General features: G+C 41.5%; 2 protein-coding genes across 2 annotated transcripts in view; one reads left to right on the top strand and one right to left on the bottom strand.

The window, feature by feature from the left end:
• Positions 1-19,884, bottom strand: part of LHCGR (luteinizing hormone/choriogonadotropin receptor) — a 70,233-nt gene that overhangs the window by 6,467 nt on the left and 43,882 nt on the right. The window contains exons 8-10 of the mRNA XM_003822690.4: positions 15,729-15,803; positions 5,402-5,587; positions 1,008-1,088 (exon numbers count right to left, since the gene is read on the bottom strand). Coding sequence (XP_003822738.3) covers positions 1,008-1,088; positions 5,402-5,587; positions 15,729-15,803 — 342 coding nt within the window. The remainder of the gene's footprint in view (positions 1-1,007; positions 1,089-5,401; positions 5,588-15,728; positions 15,804-19,884) is intronic.
• Positions 1-19,884, top strand: part of GTF2A1L (general transcription factor IIA subunit 1 like) — a 121,115-nt gene that overhangs the window by 75,510 nt on the left and 25,721 nt on the right. The window lies entirely within an intron of this gene.

Genomic DNA, 19,884 nt, shown 5'->3' with positions numbered 1-19,884 from the left:
GGAAAAGAAGGAGACAGTAATACTTATTTACCCTTGGTGTTGTCGCATTGCTTAGCAACTTCCTTCATTCTCATGGTTCTGAAAGCCAAATGGTATTTCTGCTGTTCCTTACAGATGAGGAGAAAGGTCTCAAAAGGGATAAATTTTGCCAGCGATACTCTGTTACAGGAAGGTTACTTCCAAAGATTCATATACTTGGAGTGGAACCCCAAAGTCCAGGGTCATTCCACCATACCAACCTGAAGCATCTATCTAACTTGGAGATTGATAGGAAAAGAAAAGAAGAGAAAATTTCAGAAAGAGATTGGCGAAGTATCTTAGAGGGACATCTAGTTTTGTAGTCTGGAGGACTCATGGGGGCATAATAAAACTTCTAAATCTTAGTAAATGTGCCGTAGGGACACTGGGATTATCTTTTGAGGCATGCTCTTTTACAGTTGAAGATAAGTGAAATGCCAAGGCAGCCAGCATTTATAGCAGAAAAGTGTTAAAAGTTAGTCAGTAAAACAGAGATGTAGCTTCCATCCAGTGTATGTGGTAGCGATAGCATTAAGACTCATTTTAAGCTCAGGAGCATAGTTGTCGAGGTAGCCTAAGTCTCCTTTAAGGGAAGTGGCTACTTTTAAGCTACCTTTGCAATTAGTTAATCTTTGTGGAATGTTGACCATGTGACTAGGGAAAATTCTTACAAATGAAGCTATCAGTTATATCAGCCTTTGGTGACATCAACATACCTGCAAAGTTTTAATTTTTGAGGAGGCTTTAATATAATTGTAGAATAAATATTAAGGAACATTTTAAAATAGTTTTTTTAAACAGTTGAAAGACATACCTGATCAACTTGATGCCAATTGCAAAGAAAAAATTCCCATTTTAAAACTATTAAAAGTTGCTTTGCAACAGCTCCGTAACCAAGACTTGTATCAAAAGAAAATAATTGATGCTGATAATAAGGTGCACACAGAACAAGATACGACTTCTGAGTTTCCTTGCATGCAAATACTTACAGTGTTTTATTATTCACTTTCCTTACTGTGCTTTCACATTGTTTGGAAAAGTTTTCAGAAATGGAATGTGAAAAATTCTGTCTGAAAGAGAAGAGGTTAAAAAAAGCATTTGAGCTTTTGGTCTTCAGGCTAAACCTGACTGTGCGTCTATTTATGCTTTGTTCATGCAACCTCTTTACCTATTACACCAGCATCTTGTTCTGCACCATTGTCCTAACTGAAATGCTTCCTGAGGAGAGAGTAAAGGCTTCTGAATTGTCATTAGAGTGCTTCCAGCTTAGATAAAATGCTTCTGAATACTAAGCGTTTTGTGTGGGCACTAGAGATGAAAAAACTTAAATTTGTCATATTGAATCAAGGATTTTCCAATGATTACTAAAAGCTACTTTTATGATATATTAAGGTTTGCTCCTTACCACTCTCCTTTCCACATTGGCCTTAACAAATAGTCATTCTGTGTTCATGGTTTTGAATTGTAACTGGGCATCTTTTTTGTAAGGATTTGAAGATGCTGGACCTGACATTATGATGTGAATTTCAGGTTATTTTTTCTTATGTGCAGAAACATACGTGGGTGCTCCCTACTCCTCCATCTTTCCCTCTAAGAAGTTTAGCCTGTGGAAAGAAGAGAAATACCAATAAAATAAAATGAGGCCTGTTCTCACCTGGGGGAGCACTTACCTAGAGATGAAATTTAAGGGAGATACAAATGAATAAAGATATAGGGTATAAGCATTCCCTTTTCTTCCACAGCCTTGCCAGCATCTGTTGTTTTTCTCATTGTGGTTTTGATTTGCATTTCTCTGATGATTAGTGATGATGAGCATTTTTTCTTTAGAAGACATACAAGCAGCCAATAAGCATATGAAAAAATGCTGTTCTATTCATGCCCTTTGCCCATTTTTTAATGGGATTATTTATTTTTTTGCTTGTTGATGCGTTTAATTTCATTATAGATTCTGGATATTAGACCTTTGTCAAATGCATAGTTTGTGAATATTGTTTCCTATCCTGTAGGTTGTCTGTTTACTCTGTTGATAGTTTCTTTTGCCGTGTGGAAGCTCTGTAGTCTAATTAGGTCCCACTCATCAATTTATGTTTTTGTTGCAATTGCTTTTGAGGACTTAGCTAAAAATTCTTTGCCAAGGCTGATGTCAAGAAGGGTATTTCCTAGGTTTTCGTTTAGGACTTTTACAGTTTGAGAAAAGGGAATTCTCATACACTGTTGGTGGGAGTGTAAATTAGTTCATCCACTGTGGAAATCAGTTTGGAGATTTCTAAAAGAACTTAAAACAGAGCTACTATTCAACTCAGCAATCTCATTACTCGGTATATACCCAATGAAATAGATCATTATACCAAAAAGACATGTGCACTTATATGGTCATTGCTATGCTATTCACAAAAACAAAGACGTGGAATCAACCTGGGTGCCTGGATTGGATAAAGAAAATGTGGTACATATATACAATGTAATTCTATGCAGCCATAAAAAATCATGTCTTTTGCAGTAACATGGATGGAGCTGGAAGCCACAATCTTAAGTAAATTTATTCAAGATTAAAAAACCAAATACTGTATCTTCTCACTTATAAGAGGGAGCTAAACACTGGGAACATATGAACATAACTGGGAACATATGAACAGGCACTGCAGAGTACTAGAGGGGTCAAGGAAGGAGGGAGGCATGGGTTGAAAACTACCTATCGAGTATTATGCTCACTTCCTGGATGCAATATACTCATGTAACAAACTGGTACATGTACCCCCTGTATCTAAAATAAAAGTTGAATCAAAAAAATAGTGGTTGTCCACAGAGGAGGTCTACAGAAAAAAAAAACAGTGGTTTCTTCATAATTACAAATGCCCCTGATTGTCTCTTATTTCTTCTCTCCTCATATTCAGTGCCCTGATGGCATTCTCATGACAGTCCATCTTTGATTTCATAGAGAATGAAATTTGCATCTTCTCTGATGAGACAATGCATTGTTTCTACACAGTTCATGCATATTCTATGAAAGAAGTATCATGCTGTTGACACATTATTACAAGGTTTATCAACTGCATTCATTAAGAATTTGGACATTATGGAAAAGGACAGGCTCAGAAGGGACTACTTCCAAAAGGTTGCTTGGTGAAGTCAGATCAAGTTTCCCTGAGGGCAGTAGGGTGCAAGGCCGCAACCAGAAAAGATATGTGACACTTGCCTATTTTCCTTCTCATAAGTTTCAAATAGATTTATATTGTAATAGCAATTTGTAAAACATCAGAAAATTGAATTGTAACACACAGAAAGCAGGTAAAACATGAATGTATAGCTCAATGATTTCTCACAGAATGATCACCTACGTACCCATTAGTCAGGTCAATAAATGAAAATAAGCCACACCTCCTCCCTGCCCCCGCCAAGAAAAAAGAAAAATGGGAAAAGAGAGCAGGCTGTGAGGGCCTCAACTTTTACTGATGAGGAAGGATAAATGAGGCAATTCAAATTGGACATTTCTATGTATTATTCTTCTACAATACTTATGAGACAATTCCTTGCAGGAATACTTTGTCTCTTTCACCTACTGGAATAAAAATCCCTGAACTAAAATTTTCACATGCCAGTGATTTCAGAAGGGGTGTGATTTCTTTGCCAAAAAATGTGGGTATCCAGAATCAGCTTTATCATAAACCAGTATCTCTGTCATTTTCCTAATTGTTCTCTCACCAGCTTTGCTCACCTCCAAACCATCCTCTACCTTGCTGCAAAGTGGTATTTTATAAAAGCAAATTTGAGTCATCTTGCTTAAAAGTCTTCATGGCTCCCCATCCTCTAAACAACCGGGCCTGGCACTCAGACCATCATGGCCCACATCTCCTTGGCTTCCTCTTCTGACTCATCTTCTTCCATGTGTCCATGTTTCAATTTTTCTGAGTGAGTTTCATCTACTGTCTCTTGCCTTTGTGTCTTCACATGAGCTATTCTATCTTCTTTGTCTGCTTTTTCTCACTCTGTCTAGACAACTCCTGCCTGTTCTTCAAGACTCAGCATAAATCACTTCCCTCAGGAAGCCTTCCATAATCCCTGCTGCCATTAACAAACTCTTCTTCAGTGCTCCCAGAACACTCTGTTCTGTTCTCAGATCTGTCGTAACATTTGCCGTGTTGGACTTAAATATTGGCTCTCTTGTGTGTTGCTCCCATACAGCTGTCTGTGACTTATTTTTGTAACCTCAGGCTTTCACACAGTATTTGAAACATAGTAAGTGCTCAGTTAATGTTTTGGAAGATCAGTTAATGGCACATGACTCTGTGAATACAGCAAGTGTTTTGTCTTCTCAGCTACCCAAAAAGCCTCAGGTGGAGCTGAACCTCCTATATGCAAGGTACAAATAATGCATACTGGTTGATTAATTATAAATAATTCATTTTGGTTGATTCCAAACAAAGACAGCAGCATCTGGTGTCACTCTCTCAGTGCCTTATCTAATTAATTGAATGGAGCCTATCTCCTTAGGCTGCAATAATAACCCTTTAGGGCAGTGTTGTTCCAACTGTGAGTTGTGTGACCCATTGGTGGGTCATGCAAGCAATAGAGTGCATCAGGACCGGCATTAAAAATAAAAAAAGCATAAAATAAAATAGAGTAAAATAAGAAAATATCAGCATATTACATATTAAAAAGTTAAGTATCACTCTGCTTTATTTCTGTTACATATGTGACATGTACTGGGTTGCAATACAAAAGTATTTGTTACTGTGCATCTCAGTCAAAAAAGTCTGGAAAACAGTGCTCTGAGGAAAGAACGGAATTCTGCCACCGTGTCCCCCACCCTGGACTGAACGGAATCAGATACCCACTACTGGATGCAAACCATGCAGGAGCTCCTTCCCTTCCTGTTCCCATGCTAAGCTTATCTTTAGCTGTAATTCTGTTCTGAAATAGAAGATGCTCGTCTACTAGGAGAGAAATAGTTTTGAAAACTTTCTGTAATATTTTGTGTCCATTTTTAAATTAAAGATTTAAACATTAGGTAAATTTTACCCTCCTGAGGCTTCTTCCTTCACTTAAAAAAATGATGCTCTCTGATAAGGATTAGAACAAATCCTTTGAGATGCCAGTTTTGTACTCCATTCTGCAAATGCTAAAATGGCCTCTAATTCAGTTTACCCAGAATTGGCTACAAAGGTCTTCTAGCTGCAGGGCGAATCAACTATTTGGTAGCAGTTTCCACAAGGAAACAGAACAGTTTGTTTTCTTCTTGTCTATTTGAAAGTGACCCCATGTCTACGGAGCTGGCCAAGAAGGCACGGAGTGAAGGGGAGTGGAGCTGTCTACTCATTGACTATTTTGAAATCTGAATTTCTGCCACAGCTTGGGTAGGCTTTACCTTTTGGTTTTTACTTACTCTTTTGTTGGCAAGTTTCTAAAAGCACAGCAGTGGCTGGGGTAAGTCAACGTGGCCTCCAGGAGATTGACAAATGTTTCTCTTGATGGCAATTTTTTTAGAGAATAGGATGACGTGGCAATTAGCCTCTGAATGGACTCTAGGCCATAGCTCGGCAGGGCCTGCAATTTGGTGGAAGAAATATCCCTGAACAATAAAGGGGAGAAATGCTTTTTATTTATTTATTTTATACATTTTTTTTTTTTTGAGACGGAGTCTCGCTCCGTCGCCCAGGTTGGAGTGCAGTGGCACGACCTCGGCTCACTGCAAGCTCCGCCTCCTGGGTTCACGCCATTCTCCTGCCTCAGCCTCCCGAGTCGCTGGGACTACAGGCGCCTGCCACCACGCCCGGCTAAGAGACCGGGGTTTCACCGTGTTAGCCAGGATGGTCTCGATCTTCTGACCTCGTGATCCGCCCACCTCGGCCCCTCAAAGTGCTGGGATTACAGGCATGAGCCACCGCGCCCGGCCATATTTTATACATTTTATTCAAAGAATGAAACCTCCCCTCAACAATATTATCATTATAGGCTCTGAGGAATCTTTTCTCCATCTTGCTTTCCCCTTAATTCTCCATTTCAATTATTCTCACTAAGATCTGAATTCAGAAAAGCGAGTCTGTATTTTTTCTCATGTGCGCCTCATTATTCTTTTCAAGGTTAAGTATAACTCCTTGCACCTACCATACATTTATTAGCATTTCTCTCTCTCTCCCCTCTTCCAACTCCTTTTCCCTACCCTCTCTCTTCCTCCCCACCCTCTCTCTTCCTCCACTTCTCTCCACTTAGCAGAAGTGAAATAACCACTTGCTTTATGCGACAGCCAGCACATGCAGTTACATCAGCTTTTGTGCTCTACCCCAGGGGAAATTATTCAGGGCTTCAGATGCCTCAGTCTTTGATTGATTAAGCCCTGCAGGAGAGGTTTTCATGAAGCATAGCCTGGTTACTTATTAAGAGCTGCTGTGTGGCATTAGCCATCATCTACCTAGGAAGCAGAATGCATGTTCTCTAATGCATGTTCTCTAATGCATTCTCTAATGCAGAATGCATGTTCTCTAATGATTCATCTGTTCAAAGCAAGCGAACACTCAGCCTTGCAAGCCGAACTGTGTGAAAAGCTCAGGCTTTGTCAACAAGGTCCTGAACTCTTTGGTTTTACTAGACTTGAGGCAATGCCCAAGAAAATTCCAAACACATTAAGTGTTAGGAGAAAAGAGTCAATGGGAATTAAACAATTCTGCTTATCTTCTAAGTGGCTGCTGCTGGTGCCTCACAAAACTTTTCCAATCAGCACAGCTCCCCTCAGCAATCATTCCCAAGACTTGGTGTTCAGCACATGGGAGGGGACCAATAGATGATTGATGGAAGATGAACTTGACGACATGGAATGATGATGGTGTAGGCCCTCAGTGGAAAAATTAAGGCAGCAAAATTTGTCTCAGGGGCTTCAGACTTTCCTGCTTTTGTGTCCCTGTTGATTTAGGTAACCAGGGTTCTCATTCTGCTTTATAGGGTTTTTATCTCAGACATGTTAGGGATTGAGATCTTTGAAGATCTGGTGGCTTTTTTGTTTGTCTTTTGAGTGGGTACATTTAAAATTACGTTCTTAGAAACAGTAAGGCCTCGTTACAAAGGAGTGAACCTCTGATAGTGGGTTTTCAGTCTTAGTAACAGACTAGTGGGAGAAATGCTTTTTGAGTAAGGGTGGAGTGGATGCTTTTAGATACGATTCAAGTCCTAGGGGTATAATGAGAACAACCCCTTGGGAAGGAAGAGACCTAGGTCTGGTGCTAGTGTTTTGGACATGAGAGTGTAGGGGTCTGTAGTGCCCACAGTCACTTCTAAGGAGCTAACCAAGCAGCTCTTCAAGCAAATACTGTCATGCAGGAGTCTTGGGAACACAGTGGGTTGGTTGTGTTTTGCACCTGAGCCAGAGGCAGCTCTCTTTTTTTGCCTAGTGACCAAGTAGATGGCCAGCTTGCTGTAACAGCTCTGCCTACAGGATGTGCTAAACTGGAGAGTATTCAGCCAACTTACAAGATTCGGAGTCTGGTATGCTTTGCATATGAGACATGCAGAAAAAGACCCCTAGGATAAGGTTGCCAGAAGTTGAGAGCAGAGAAAGCAGTGGGCAGGAGCCACAAGATAGTGGAAGTCATAAGTAAACAGAAGTTATGGGGTTGAGTGGATATTAGTGGGAGTTAGGATTGACAATGACAGAAGTTAGGAAGCAGAAAGATGTAGGAATTTTAGTGGTGGGAGTTAGGAAGTAGAGTCAGAAGTCGATAGTGGCAGGACTTACGAAGTAGACAGAGTGAGAACTGGACAGTGGCAGGAGCTAGGAAATAGGTGAAGTCAGGAGTTGACAGTGGGAGCTAGGAAATAGCACAGTCAGGGCTCAACAGTGGCAGGAATGGGAAGTAGAGAGTCAAAAGTGGATAGCAGGAAGGAGTTAGGAAATAGAGAGTGAGGGGCTGAGGGGCAGAAGCTAGGAAGTAGACAGACTTTGGGTTTTATAATGGTGGAAACAGAAATTAGACAGAGCCATGAGTTGATCTTGGCGGGATCTACAGTACGAAGAATAACCAGGACGGCTCATTTCCTTCCCTTGCTCAAAACCCCAAAGCCTCCCCATCTCATTAAAAAAAGACAAAGTCTATATAAGTGACCACGGGCCCCGCCATGATCCAGCTCTCTGCCACGTCTCTGTCCTTATATTCTGTGATTCCCTTCTTTGCTCCCTCTGCCATATTGGCCTCCTTGCTGTTCTTCAAATACACAAGGCAAGATTCTGTCTCAGGCCTTTGCTTTTGCTGTTCCCCCTCCTGGAACACTTTTCCTGCAGATAATCACGTAACTTGCTCTCTTAGTTCCTTTAGGTGTTCGTTCAAACGACACTTTTTCAGGATAGTCTTCCCTCACCATCCCCTTTAAAATAGTAATTCCCCCTCTCCAGAACTCCTTTCCCCCCAACCAAATGAGTTTTCTCCTCTACAACCAATAGCATTTGGACAACTACATATTTTATTTACTTATTCAATCCTTGTCTGTCTTCCCCATCCTATGAAGGCAGAAGTGTTTGTCTCTTCTTATTCTCTGCCATTTCCCTGATGCCTAATCCAGTGACTACCACATAGTATGGGTTCATAAGAGTTAGTGAATAAACGGATGAATAAACAAACAAATGAACTGGGTTACCCTGCTCACCATTTTTCTAGAACTTTTCTCATTGTAAAATGACATGCCTGTTTATTGCTTTGCGTTTGTTGTTGTCTCCCTTATGTGACTGTCATCTCATTAAGGGCAAGGACCAGGGCTATTTTACTTACTACTGTCTGTTCACCACGGTGCCTGGTACACAGGATAGGTTCAATCAATGTTTGTTGAATAAATAACATCTGCTAGAGTAGGGTGTCGTGGACTGCCACCTCTATGATGGGATAACTGGTCGCCGTGTGTGAGAGCAGCACAGTATCTGGAACTCTGTTGCATTTCTCCCTGAAGCCTGACTGCAGCTTCAGCTCTCTGCAGGATGTTGGATGTTTTACGTTGGATGTTTCAGGCTTTGTCAGATTCAATATTCTATTCCTCCTAACTTTCTCATGTATCTTTTTTTTTTTTTAAATACTTTAAGTTCTAGGGTACATGTGCAAAACGTGCAGGTTTGTTACATAGGTATACATATGCCACGTTGGTTTGCTGCACCCATCAACTTGTCATTTACATTAGGTATTTCTCCTAATGCTATCCCTCCCCCAGCTGCCCACCCCCCGACAGGCCCTGGTGTGTGATGTTCCCCCCCCCGTGTCGATGTGTTCTCATTGATCAACTCCCACTTATGAGTGAGAACATGCAGTGTTTAGTTTTCTGTCCTTGTGATAGTTTGCTGAGAATGATGCTTTCCAGCTTCATCCATGTCCCTGCAAAGGACATGAACTTATCCTTTTTTATGGCTGCATAGTATTTCATGGTGTATATGTGCCACATTTTCTTTATCCAGTCTATTATTGATGGACATTTGGGTTGGTTCCAAGTCTTTGCTATTGTGAATAGTGCCGCAATAAACATACGTGTGCATGTGTCTTTATAGTAGCATGATCCTTTAATAGTACAATCCTTTGGGTATATACCCAGTAATGGGATCGCTCGGTCAAATGGTATTTCTAGTTCTAGATCCTTGAGGAATCACCACACTGTCTTCCACAATGATTGAACTAATTTACAGTCCCACCAACAGTGTAAAAGTGTTCCTATTCCTCCACATCCTCTCCAGCATCAGTTGTGTCCTGACTTTTTAATGATTGCCATTCTAACTGGCATGAGATGGTATCTCATTGTGGTTTTGATTTGCATTTCTCTCATGACCAGTGATGATGAGCATTTTTTCACAGGTCTGTTGGCTGAACAAATGTCTTCTTTTGAGAAGTGTCGGTTCATATCCTTTGCCCATTTTTTGATGGGTTTGTTTGTGTTTTTCTTGTAAATTTGTTTAAGTTCTTTGTAGATTCTGGATATTAGCCCTTTGTCAAGATGGATAGATTACAAAAATTTTCTCCCATTCTCTAGGTTGCCTGTTTACTCTGCTGATAGTTTCTTTTGCTGTGCAGAAGCTCTTTAGTTTAATTAGATCTCATTTGTCAATTTTGGCTTTTGTTGCCATTGCTTTTGGTGTTTTAGTCATGTAGTCTTTGCCCATGCCTATGTCCTGAATGGTAATGCCTAGGTTTTCTTCTAGGTTTTTATGTTTTTAGGTCTTACATTTAAGTCTTTAATCCATCTTGAGTTAATTTTTGTATAAGGGTTTAAGGAAGGGATCCAGTTTCAGCTTTCTGCATATGGCTAGCGAGTTTTCCCGACACCATTTATTAAATGGGGAATGCCATTTGTTTGTGTCCTTTTTTATTTTGTTGAGCAGTGGTTTGTAGTTCTCCTTGAAGAGGTCCTTCACATCCTTTGTAAGCTGGATTCCCAGGTATTTTATTCTCTTTGTCGTAATTGTGAATGGGAGTTCACTCATGATTTGGCTCTCCGTTAATTTCTTATTGGTGAATAGGAATGCTTGCGATTTTTGCACATTGATCTTGTATCCCAAGACTTCGCTGAAGTTGCTTATCAGCTTAAGGAGATTTTGGGCGGAGACGATAGGGTTTTCTAAATATACAATGATGTCATCTGCAAATAGAGACAATTTGACTTCCTCTTTTCCTAAATGAATACCCTTTATTTCTTTCTCTTGCCTGATTGCCTTGGCCAGAACTTCCAATACTATGTTGAATAGGAGTGGTGAGAGAGGGCACCCTTGTCTTGTGCCAGTTTTCAAAGGGAATGCTTCCAGTTTTTGCCCATTCGGTATGATATTGGCTGTGGGTTTGTCATAGATAGGTCTTATTATTTTGAGATACATTCCATAAATACCTAGTTTATTGAGTGTTTTTAGCATGAAGCGCTGTTGAATTTTGTCGAAGGCCTTTTCTGCATCTATTGAGATAATCATGTGTTTTTTTGTCATTGGTTCTGTTTATGTGATGGATTACATTTATTGATTTGCATATGTTGAACCAGCGTTGCATCCCAGGGATGAAGCTGACTTGATTGTGGTGGATAAGCTTTTTCATGTGCTGCTGGATTTGGTTTGCCAGTATTTTATGGAGGATTTTCGCATCGATGTTCATCAGGGATATTGGCTTAAAATTCCCTCTTTTTGTGGTGTACTCTGCCAGGTTTAGTATCAGGATGATGCTGGCCTCATAGAATGAGTTAGGGAGGATTCCCTCTCTTTCTATTGATTGGAATAGTTTCAGAAGGAATGGTACCAGCTCCTCTTTGTACCTCTGGTAGAATTCAGCTGTGAATCTGCCTGGTCCTGGACTCTTTTTGGTTGGTAGGCTATTAACTATTGCCTCAATTTCAGGACCTGTTATTGGTCTATTCAGAGATTTGACTTCTTCCTGGTTTAGTCTTGGGAGGGTGTATGTGTCCAGGAATTTATCCATTTCTTCTAGATTTTCTAGTTTATTTGCATAGAGGTGTTTATAGTATTCTCTGATGGTAGTTTGTATTTCTGTGGGATCAGTGGTAATATCCCCTTTATCATTTTTTATTGCGTCTATTTGATTCTTCTCTCTTTTCTTCTTTATTAGTCTTGCTAGCAGTGTATCTATTTTGTTGACCTATTCAAAAAACCAGCTCCTGGATTCATTGATTTTTTGAAGGGTTTTTTGTCTCTCTATCTCCTACAGTTCTGCTCTGATCTTAGTTATTTCTTGCCTTCTGCTACCTTTTGAATGTGTTTGCTCTTGCTTCTCTAGTTCTTTTAATTGTGATGTTAGGGTGTCAATTTTACATCTTTCCTGCCTTTCCTTGTGGGCATTTAGTGCTATAAATTTCCCTCTACATACTGCTTTAAATGTGTCCCAGAGATTCTGGTACATTATGTCTTTGTTCTCATTGGTTTCAAAGAACATTTTTATTTTTGCCTTCATTTCGTTATGTACCCAGTAGTCATTCAGGATCAGGTTGTTCAGTTTCTATGTAGTTGTGCGGTTTTGAGTGAGTTTCTTAATCCTGAGTTCTAATTTGATGGCACTGTGGTCTGAGAGACAGTTTGTTGTGATTTCTGTTCTTTTACATTTGGTGAGGAGTGTTTTACTTCCAATTATGTGGTCAATTTTAGAATAAATGCGATATGGTGCTGAGAAGAATGTATATTCTGCTGATTTGGGGTGGAGAGTTCTGTAGATGTCTATTAGGTCTGCTTGGTCCATAGCTGAGTTCAAGTCCTGGATATCCTTGTTAATTTTGTGTCTCATTGATCTGCCTAGTATTGACAGTTGGATGTTAAAGTCTCCCATTATTATTGTGTGGGAGTCTAAGTCTCTTCATAGGTCTCTAAGAACTTGCTTTATGAATCTGGATGCTCCTGTGTTGGGTGCATATATATTTAGGAGAGTTAGCTGTTCTTATTGAATTGATCCCTTTACCATTATGTAATGGCCTTCTTTGTCTCTTTTGATCTTTGTTGGTTTAAGGTCTATTTTATCAGAGACTAGGATTGCAACCCCTGCTTTTTTTTTGCTTTCCCTTTGCTTGGTAGATCATCCTCCAGCCCTTTAGTTTGAGCCTATGTGTGTCTTTGCATGTGAGATGGGTCTCCTGAATACAGCACACTGATGGGTCTTGACTCGTTATCCAATTTTCCAGTCTGTGTCTTTTATTTGGGGCATTTAGCCCGTTTACATTTAAGATTAATATTGTTATGTGTGAATTTGATTCTGTCATTATGATGCTAGCTGGTTATTTTGCCTGTTAGTTGATGCAGTTTCTTCATAGCATCGATGGCCTTTACAATTTGGTATGTTTTTGCAGTGGCTGGCAGTGGTTGTTCCTTTCCATGTTTAGTGCTTCCTTTAGGAGGTCTTGTATGGCAGGCCTGGTGGTGACAAAATCTATCAGCATTTGCTTGTCTGTAAAGGATTTTATTTCTCCTTCACTTAAGAAGCTTAATTTGGCTGGATATGAAATTCCGTGTTGAAAATTCTTTTCTTTAAGAATGTTGAATATTGGCCCCCACTCTTTTCTGGCTTGTAGGGTTTCTGCTGAGAGATCAGCTGTTAGTCTGGTGGGCTTCCCTCTGTGGGTAACCCAACCCTTCTCTCTGGCTGCCCTTAACATTTTTTCCTTCATTTCAACCTTGGTGAATCTGACAGTTATGTGTCTTGGGATGGCTCTTCTGGAGGAGTATCTTTGTGGTGTTCTTTGTATTTCCTGAATTTGAATGTTGGCCTGCCTTGCTAGGTTGGGGAAGTTCTGGATAATATTCAGGAGTGTTTTCTAACTTGGTTCCATTCTCCCCATCACTTTCAGGTACACCAATCAAACGTAGATATGGTCTTTTAACATAGTCCCATATTTCATGAGACTTTGTTCGTTTGTTTTCACTTTTTTTTCTCTAATCTTGTCTTCTTGCTTTATTTCATTAATTTGATCTTCAGTGACTGATATCATTTCTTCCACTTGATCTAATTGGCTATTGAAGCTTGTGTATGCTTCACGAAGTTCTCATGCTGTGTTTTTCAGCTCCGTCACGTCATTTATGTTCTTTTCTACACTGATTATTCTAGTTAGCCATTTGCCTAACCTTTTTTCATGGTTTTTTAGCTTCCTTATGATGGGTTAGAACATGCTCCTTTGGCTTGAAGAAGTTTGTTATTACCCACCTTCTGAAGCCTACTTCTGTCAACTCATCAAACTCATTCTCCGACCAGTTTTGTTCCCTTGCTGGTGAGGAGTGGTGATCCTTTGGAGGAGAAGCGATGTTCTGGTTTTTGGAATTTTCAGCCTTTCTGCTCTGGTTTCTCCCCATCTTTGTGGTTTTATCTATCTTTGGTCATTGGTGTTGGTGAGCTACAGATGGGGTTTTGGTATGGATGCCCTTTTTGTTGATGTTGATGCTATTCCTTTCTGTTTGTGAGTTTTCCTTCTAACAGTCAGGCCCGTCAGCTGCAGGTCTGTTGGAGTTTGCTGGAGATCCACTCCGGACCCTGTTTGCCTGGATATCACCAGCAGAGGCTGCAGGACAGCAAGTATTGCTGACTGATCCTTCCTCTTGAAGCTTTGTCCCAGAGGGGCACCTGCAGATGCTGGCCAGAGCTCTCCTGTGTGAGGTGGTTGTCAGCCCCTACTGGGATGTGTCTCCCAGTCAAGCTACATGGGGGTCAGGGACCCCTTGAGGAGGCAGTCTGTCTGTTATCAGAGCTTGAACACTGTGCTGGGAGAACCACTGCTCTCTTCAGAGCTGTCAGGCAGGGACGTTTAAGTCTGCAGAAGCTGTGCCCACAGCTGCCCCTTCCCCTAGGTGCTCTGTCCCAGAGAGATGAGGGTTTTCTCTGTAATTCCCTGACTGTGGCTGCTGCCTTTGTTCAGATATGTCCTGTCCACAGAGGTGGAATTTAGAGAGGCAGTCAGCCTTGCTGAGCTGTATTGGGCTCCGCCCAGTTCGAGCTTCCTGGCAGCTTTGTTTACACAGCGTGCATAAAACCACCTACTCAAGCCTCAGCAATGGCGGATGTCCCTTCCAGCATCTCAGGTCTATCTTAGACTGCTCTACTAGCAGCAAGAACTTCAAGCCAATGGATCTTAGCTTGCTGGGCTCTGTGAGCATGGGACCCAGCGAGCCAGGCACGGGAGGGAATCTCCTGGTCTGCTGGTTGTGAAGACCATGTGAAAAGCACAGTATTTGGTCAGGAGTGTATCGTTCCTCCAGGTACAGTCTCTCACAGCTTCCCTTGCCTAGGAAAGGGAAATCCCTGGACCCCTTGTGCTCCCTGGGTGAGGTGACGCCCTGCCCTGCTTCAGCTGGCCCTTTGTGGGCTGTACCCACTGTCCAGCCAGTCCCAATGAGATGAACCAGGTACTTCAGTTGGAAATGCAGAAATCACCCGTCTTCTGCATCGATCTCGCTGAGAGCTGCAGACTGGATCTGTTCCTATTCGGCCGTCTTGGAAACAATTTCCCATGTATCCTTTAAAACCCCTTTAACTGAGAGAGCCTGGCCCTAATCCTTGCACCCTCAGAGAGTCTGACAGCAGCTCAGCCCTGTCCAACCAAGTGCCAGGGGCATGCCAGATCTTTGGCCTTAGATTCCCATGAGTGGATTCCAGGTGGGTAGCCAGCCTCTTTGCCAGCACATGAGGCCACCCCTCATATTTGGTGTTAGGGGTTGAATTGTATCCTCCAGCTAAAATTCATATCTTGACGTTCCCAGTACCTCAGACCTTATTTAGAGATAGGGTCTTTACAGAGGTAATGAAGTTAAAATGAGTTTATTAGGGTGGGCTCTAATCCAATATGACTGCTATTCTTATTAAAAGGGGCAATTTGGAGACACCCCCACACACACACACACACACACATGCACACACATACACAATGTACCATGTGAAGACTGGAATTATGCTGCCACAACCAGAAAGAACTAGCACAAGCTAGGAGAGGCCTGGAATAGATGCTTTCTTCACAGCCCTCAGAGGGAGCCAACCCCTGCTGACACCTTGATTTTGGACATCTAGCTTCCAGAACCATAAGACAAAATTTCTGTTGTCTAAGCCTCTCGGTTTGGGGTACTTTATTATGGCAGCTGTGATACACTTTGTCTTTCCAACAGCAGCCTTTTCAGGTGTAGAGGCTGATGTCTCACATATCAGCTTGGGGATGATGTGGAGGGACACCCTAAGCAGTCCTGTTGGGGTACACTGGGCAGGGAGGGGAGGCAGCACCATTCTACTCACAAAGTTTTCGGCCCTGTGGCCCCACGGAAGGCTCCATTGTGCATCTTCTCCAGATGTACGTTTTCCTTTAGCTCCCTGTGGGGAAGGATATTGCCCTTAGTGGAGTTTGTACCTCATGTGTAAGCATTCATAGCTGCATATACACATGTTTAGACCAACCTATGTGCATGATGTATAGGGTTAAAAGGGGGAAAAAGGGTAAGTGGAGGGAAAGTGGGAAAAAGACAAGCTAGTTCTTAATGAAATTATGAAATTACTGGCATGTGTGTTGGCCACACCTTTTTTCTTCCATTCCCCCCTTCACTTGGTAGAACTCTGTCCTACAGCTTAAAGTACTCACCCCCTCCTGTCCTGGAGTTATGAAAGTTTACCACCAGACAGCTGGATAAGGATGAAATTGCTGCTCCAAGAGGCCAAGACTGAACGGCTGAAGTGCAGCCTACTCTTTGTTAGCCTCTCAGTCATTGTGACCGTGGAGGTCTCAGAGTGTGCTAATAGTAATATAATGAAGTTTGCAAATACTTGAAAAAGTAGGGTCCATTCAAAGTTATCCCTTTTGTAGTGTAATTTGCATTCTTTTTCTTTCAGATATGCATTTCTCTGTGGGTGAGAAAGAGGAGGACTTACAGCCTCTGTAGAAAATTGCCCCATGGGGCTGTGCAGTGTAAATGATCATCGCCAGGTGTATGTGTGTGTCATGGAAAAAGTGTTGAGGGCCTCTACTCTCAAGGCTGTGGAAGAAGCCAAAAGCTGTTATGCAAGTAGCTCCCTGAGGGCTCTGCTGCCTTGAGCTCAAAGTCATTCAGGCTAAACTCCTTAGGAGCAGCACAATCTGGTCCTCCTAGGCAGCCTCCTTTCTGGGCCCTGACACTGGTATCTCTAAGCACAGGCCCTTCTTTGAGTAGTCGAGGGAGCTAGAAGAGGAATCCCTGGGCTCAAGTCTGCCAGCCTTCTTTTGAGCACTTCCTCTCTATAAGAGAATGGTTGTGATTCAGAGCATCTGGAAAACCGTGGATGGTGGGAACAGTGTGCATCTACCGTTGATGTGATGATTTCAAGCATGGGAACATGATTCTCTTACCACATTACAGTGTACACAGCAAAACAAACATACTAACACCCATTCCCCGCCTTCATTGCTGTTTAAGAACTGCAAAAACCCCTGCATCTCACTCTGGGTGGCTGTTTTCCACATTTCTACTAAGCATTTTCTTTGGAAACCCTCAGCCCTTTCATCAGAATCCACCTGTCAATCTCACATCGTCCCATCCCCTGGGTATATTTCTACTTCCAAAGAGATGAGATTGTCAGAATCAACTGCTGTTTAAAATCTAAATCAAAAGAAATTTTTCTTCCTAAACCTCCATAGCTCTTCTTCCTGATTCCGTTTGTTTTAATTATGTTCAGTTATAGTTATAAATCATTGAAACTGGGCTCTGTGAGCAAATTATTCTTGTGTCAGCCCAGTCAGATTAATTGTTCAAATTTCATGACAGAGCATTTCACACGTTTTATTAAAACTCAGATCTTTCTGTATACTGATAACTCTGTATTATGCAACTTGGTCAAAAAATAAATCAATTTCCCACATTTTCCTGGGGGTCACTTTTGAGAATTCTCCCAATGACGTGACCTTGCGGTGTGAGAAGCACAGGCAGGATGACCTTTTGACGCACAGGGGAAGAACCCACAAGCTCCGCCAAAGTTTTCCCAGCTTGGGTGCTCTGGGAACAGTAGGGACTGACTCCTAGACCCCTCAGGTGCCTCAGGGCCACCTTCTGCAGCTGCCCCTGTCTTTCCTGTGCTGCCTTAGTAAGTCAGGTGTTTGCGAACTTTGCAGGACTTCAGTATCGTTGTGTTCTGAACAACTTTGGACAGGTCTATTTATGAGGAAGGGTTGAATGTATCGTTTGAAAATTTTGCTTGACAGTTTTGAAAACTGCTCCTCCCCTGCTACTTAAACTCTTTAATGGGTGACCTTGCCCTTAGAAGAGAATTCAGACTCCTTTCCCATGGCTGCTCAGTCCTGCTCCATCTCCTTCATCTCCAGTCTCCCCCTTGCTAAAGACCCTCCAGCCACACTGGCCTCCCCTCAATTCCTGGGACTTACCAACTTAGTTCCTTTTCCAGCTCAGGACCTTTGCATATCTGCTCCCTCTTTCTGTAACGTGCTTCCCTCACTGTTGACACAGTGGAATCCTTGTCATCCTTCAGGCTCAGCCTAAATATCACGTCCTCAGTGAGGCCATCCTGGGTAACTTGCCTAAATTGTTCACCCCTCATACTCTCTCAGATCTCAGTAACAGGTTATTTCCTTCATAGTATATATTACCCTTGTAATAATTTTATCTATTATTTGCTTTTTTTTGTCTGTCTTTTCTGATAGAACAGAAACTACATAAGGGCAGGGACTGTGACCTCTCTACCATCGCAGACTCAGTACCTAACACGGTGCTTAGTATATCAGTGGTGCTTAATAAATGTTTGTTGAATGAAATTAAGTTTGTTCTTGGCAAACTGACTCATGTTCTTGATTTCCTCTTTCTTGCAACAGTGAGATACAGGGTATACAGGATGTTGACTAATTGAACTTTTCATAGTTCATGTCCATTTTGGCATCTCTGTAACAGCTGAAATGCTGCTGACCATCTGAAATCTTCCCTCCTAAATTTCTGTTTTTCCTGACCTCACACAGACATACTGTGTTGGTTTTTCTCCCATATGTTTTATTTTGCTCTTGCTTCTCTTGCTCATCTTGTTTCCCTTTAATTTAACATTCAGTTCTTTTATTTTTCCCCCTGTTCAGGTGACCTCAGCCACACAGGACTTCAGCTATCCCCTCTATTCAGATGATCCTGGCATTTGTGTCTCTAGCCCTGCCCTACCCCTTCCAGCCTTCCGTCCTTCCTGCTAACAGATGAACCTTCTTTAAGCACTCATCTCATACTTCCATCTCAGAACTTTCAATGGCTTCTCATTTTCTGGAGAAGAGAGTCTAAACTCTTTACTATGGCATCTAAGGCCCTTCCTGTTTTGTCCCTAACTCGTATCTAGAAAGTACTATCTGCTGGTCTATGAACACATCTTATAATTCCTCCTCTGGACCATTCTTCTGGCTGTCCTCTGCTTGGAAGGCATTTTTCCTCTCTTTTTGCCTAAGTTATGCCCAGCTCAAAGCCCACCTTTCTCAGAGGCTTTCTATACTTTCCTTTCCTGCTGCCTTTGAAATCCCAGAGGACTTTACCTCTCTCTGAGGAGGCTTCATGCTTTGCCTTCTGTTTTAGTTAGTAGTCAATGTGCAGTTTATACACTATTTGGAGATGCTTCTTCCTATGCTGTAAGCTCCTGTAGGGCGACACTAGGACTTAATCATCTTCATTCCCCCTCAAAATACAGCATGTTTCTTCAAACACAGCTGATGCTTGGTAAACATTTGTAGAGTGAATAATGGAATGAGGCATCTGAGAGAACTGTGCCAGGAGATGATATAAATGCCTCTGATTTAAGTTTGTCAGAAATCGATTTAATTGGCCAGAGTGAACACTTCATTAACTTAAGGGTTTTTGTTAATGAACCTTTCATTAAGTCATCAAGTCAAAAAGAACATGAGAGCAAATTCACCCCATGATAGGAGAACAACTTTAAAAATTCTGCAATTTCTTGAACACTTAGTATGTGCAACTATGCTGTGCTAAGCACACAAAAGTATAATCTTGTTGAATTGTTTACTTATAATTAATTATATTATATATTATATAATAAATAAGCACCTACTGTATGCCAGGCACAGCGTTAAGTACTGAGGATATGACATTTTCAAAACAAGCCTATTATTGGATCCATTTTATGAATGAAGACACTGTGGCTTAGATTGGTTAAGTAACTTGCTTAAGGTCATACCAGCTGTTAAATAGTGGGACTGGAGTTTGAGTCCCACTCACTCTGAAGTCTATTCTTTTAGCCACCAAACTATATAGCACATATCAATATAATAGAGGCTTTGGTTACGTATCTATAATTAAAAATAAATAGCATATTGTACAGAATTTTGCTACCCAATATTAGACTGTGCTACCCAACTTCAGACTGACAGCATCAGCATCTCCTGAAGCTTGTTAAAATTGCAAATTCTCAGGCCCTACCTAGATCCACTGAA

Source organism: Pan paniscus, chromosome 12 (assembly GCF_029289425.2).
Source record: "Pan paniscus chromosome 12, NHGRI_mPanPan1-v2.0_pri, whole genome shotgun sequence".
In the NCBI taxonomy this organism is placed as follows: domain Eukaryota; kingdom Metazoa; phylum Chordata; class Mammalia; order Primates; family Hominidae; genus Pan; species Pan paniscus.
Note: the sequence above shows the minus strand (reverse complement) of the source record. Positions and strands in the feature narration are given on the sequence as shown.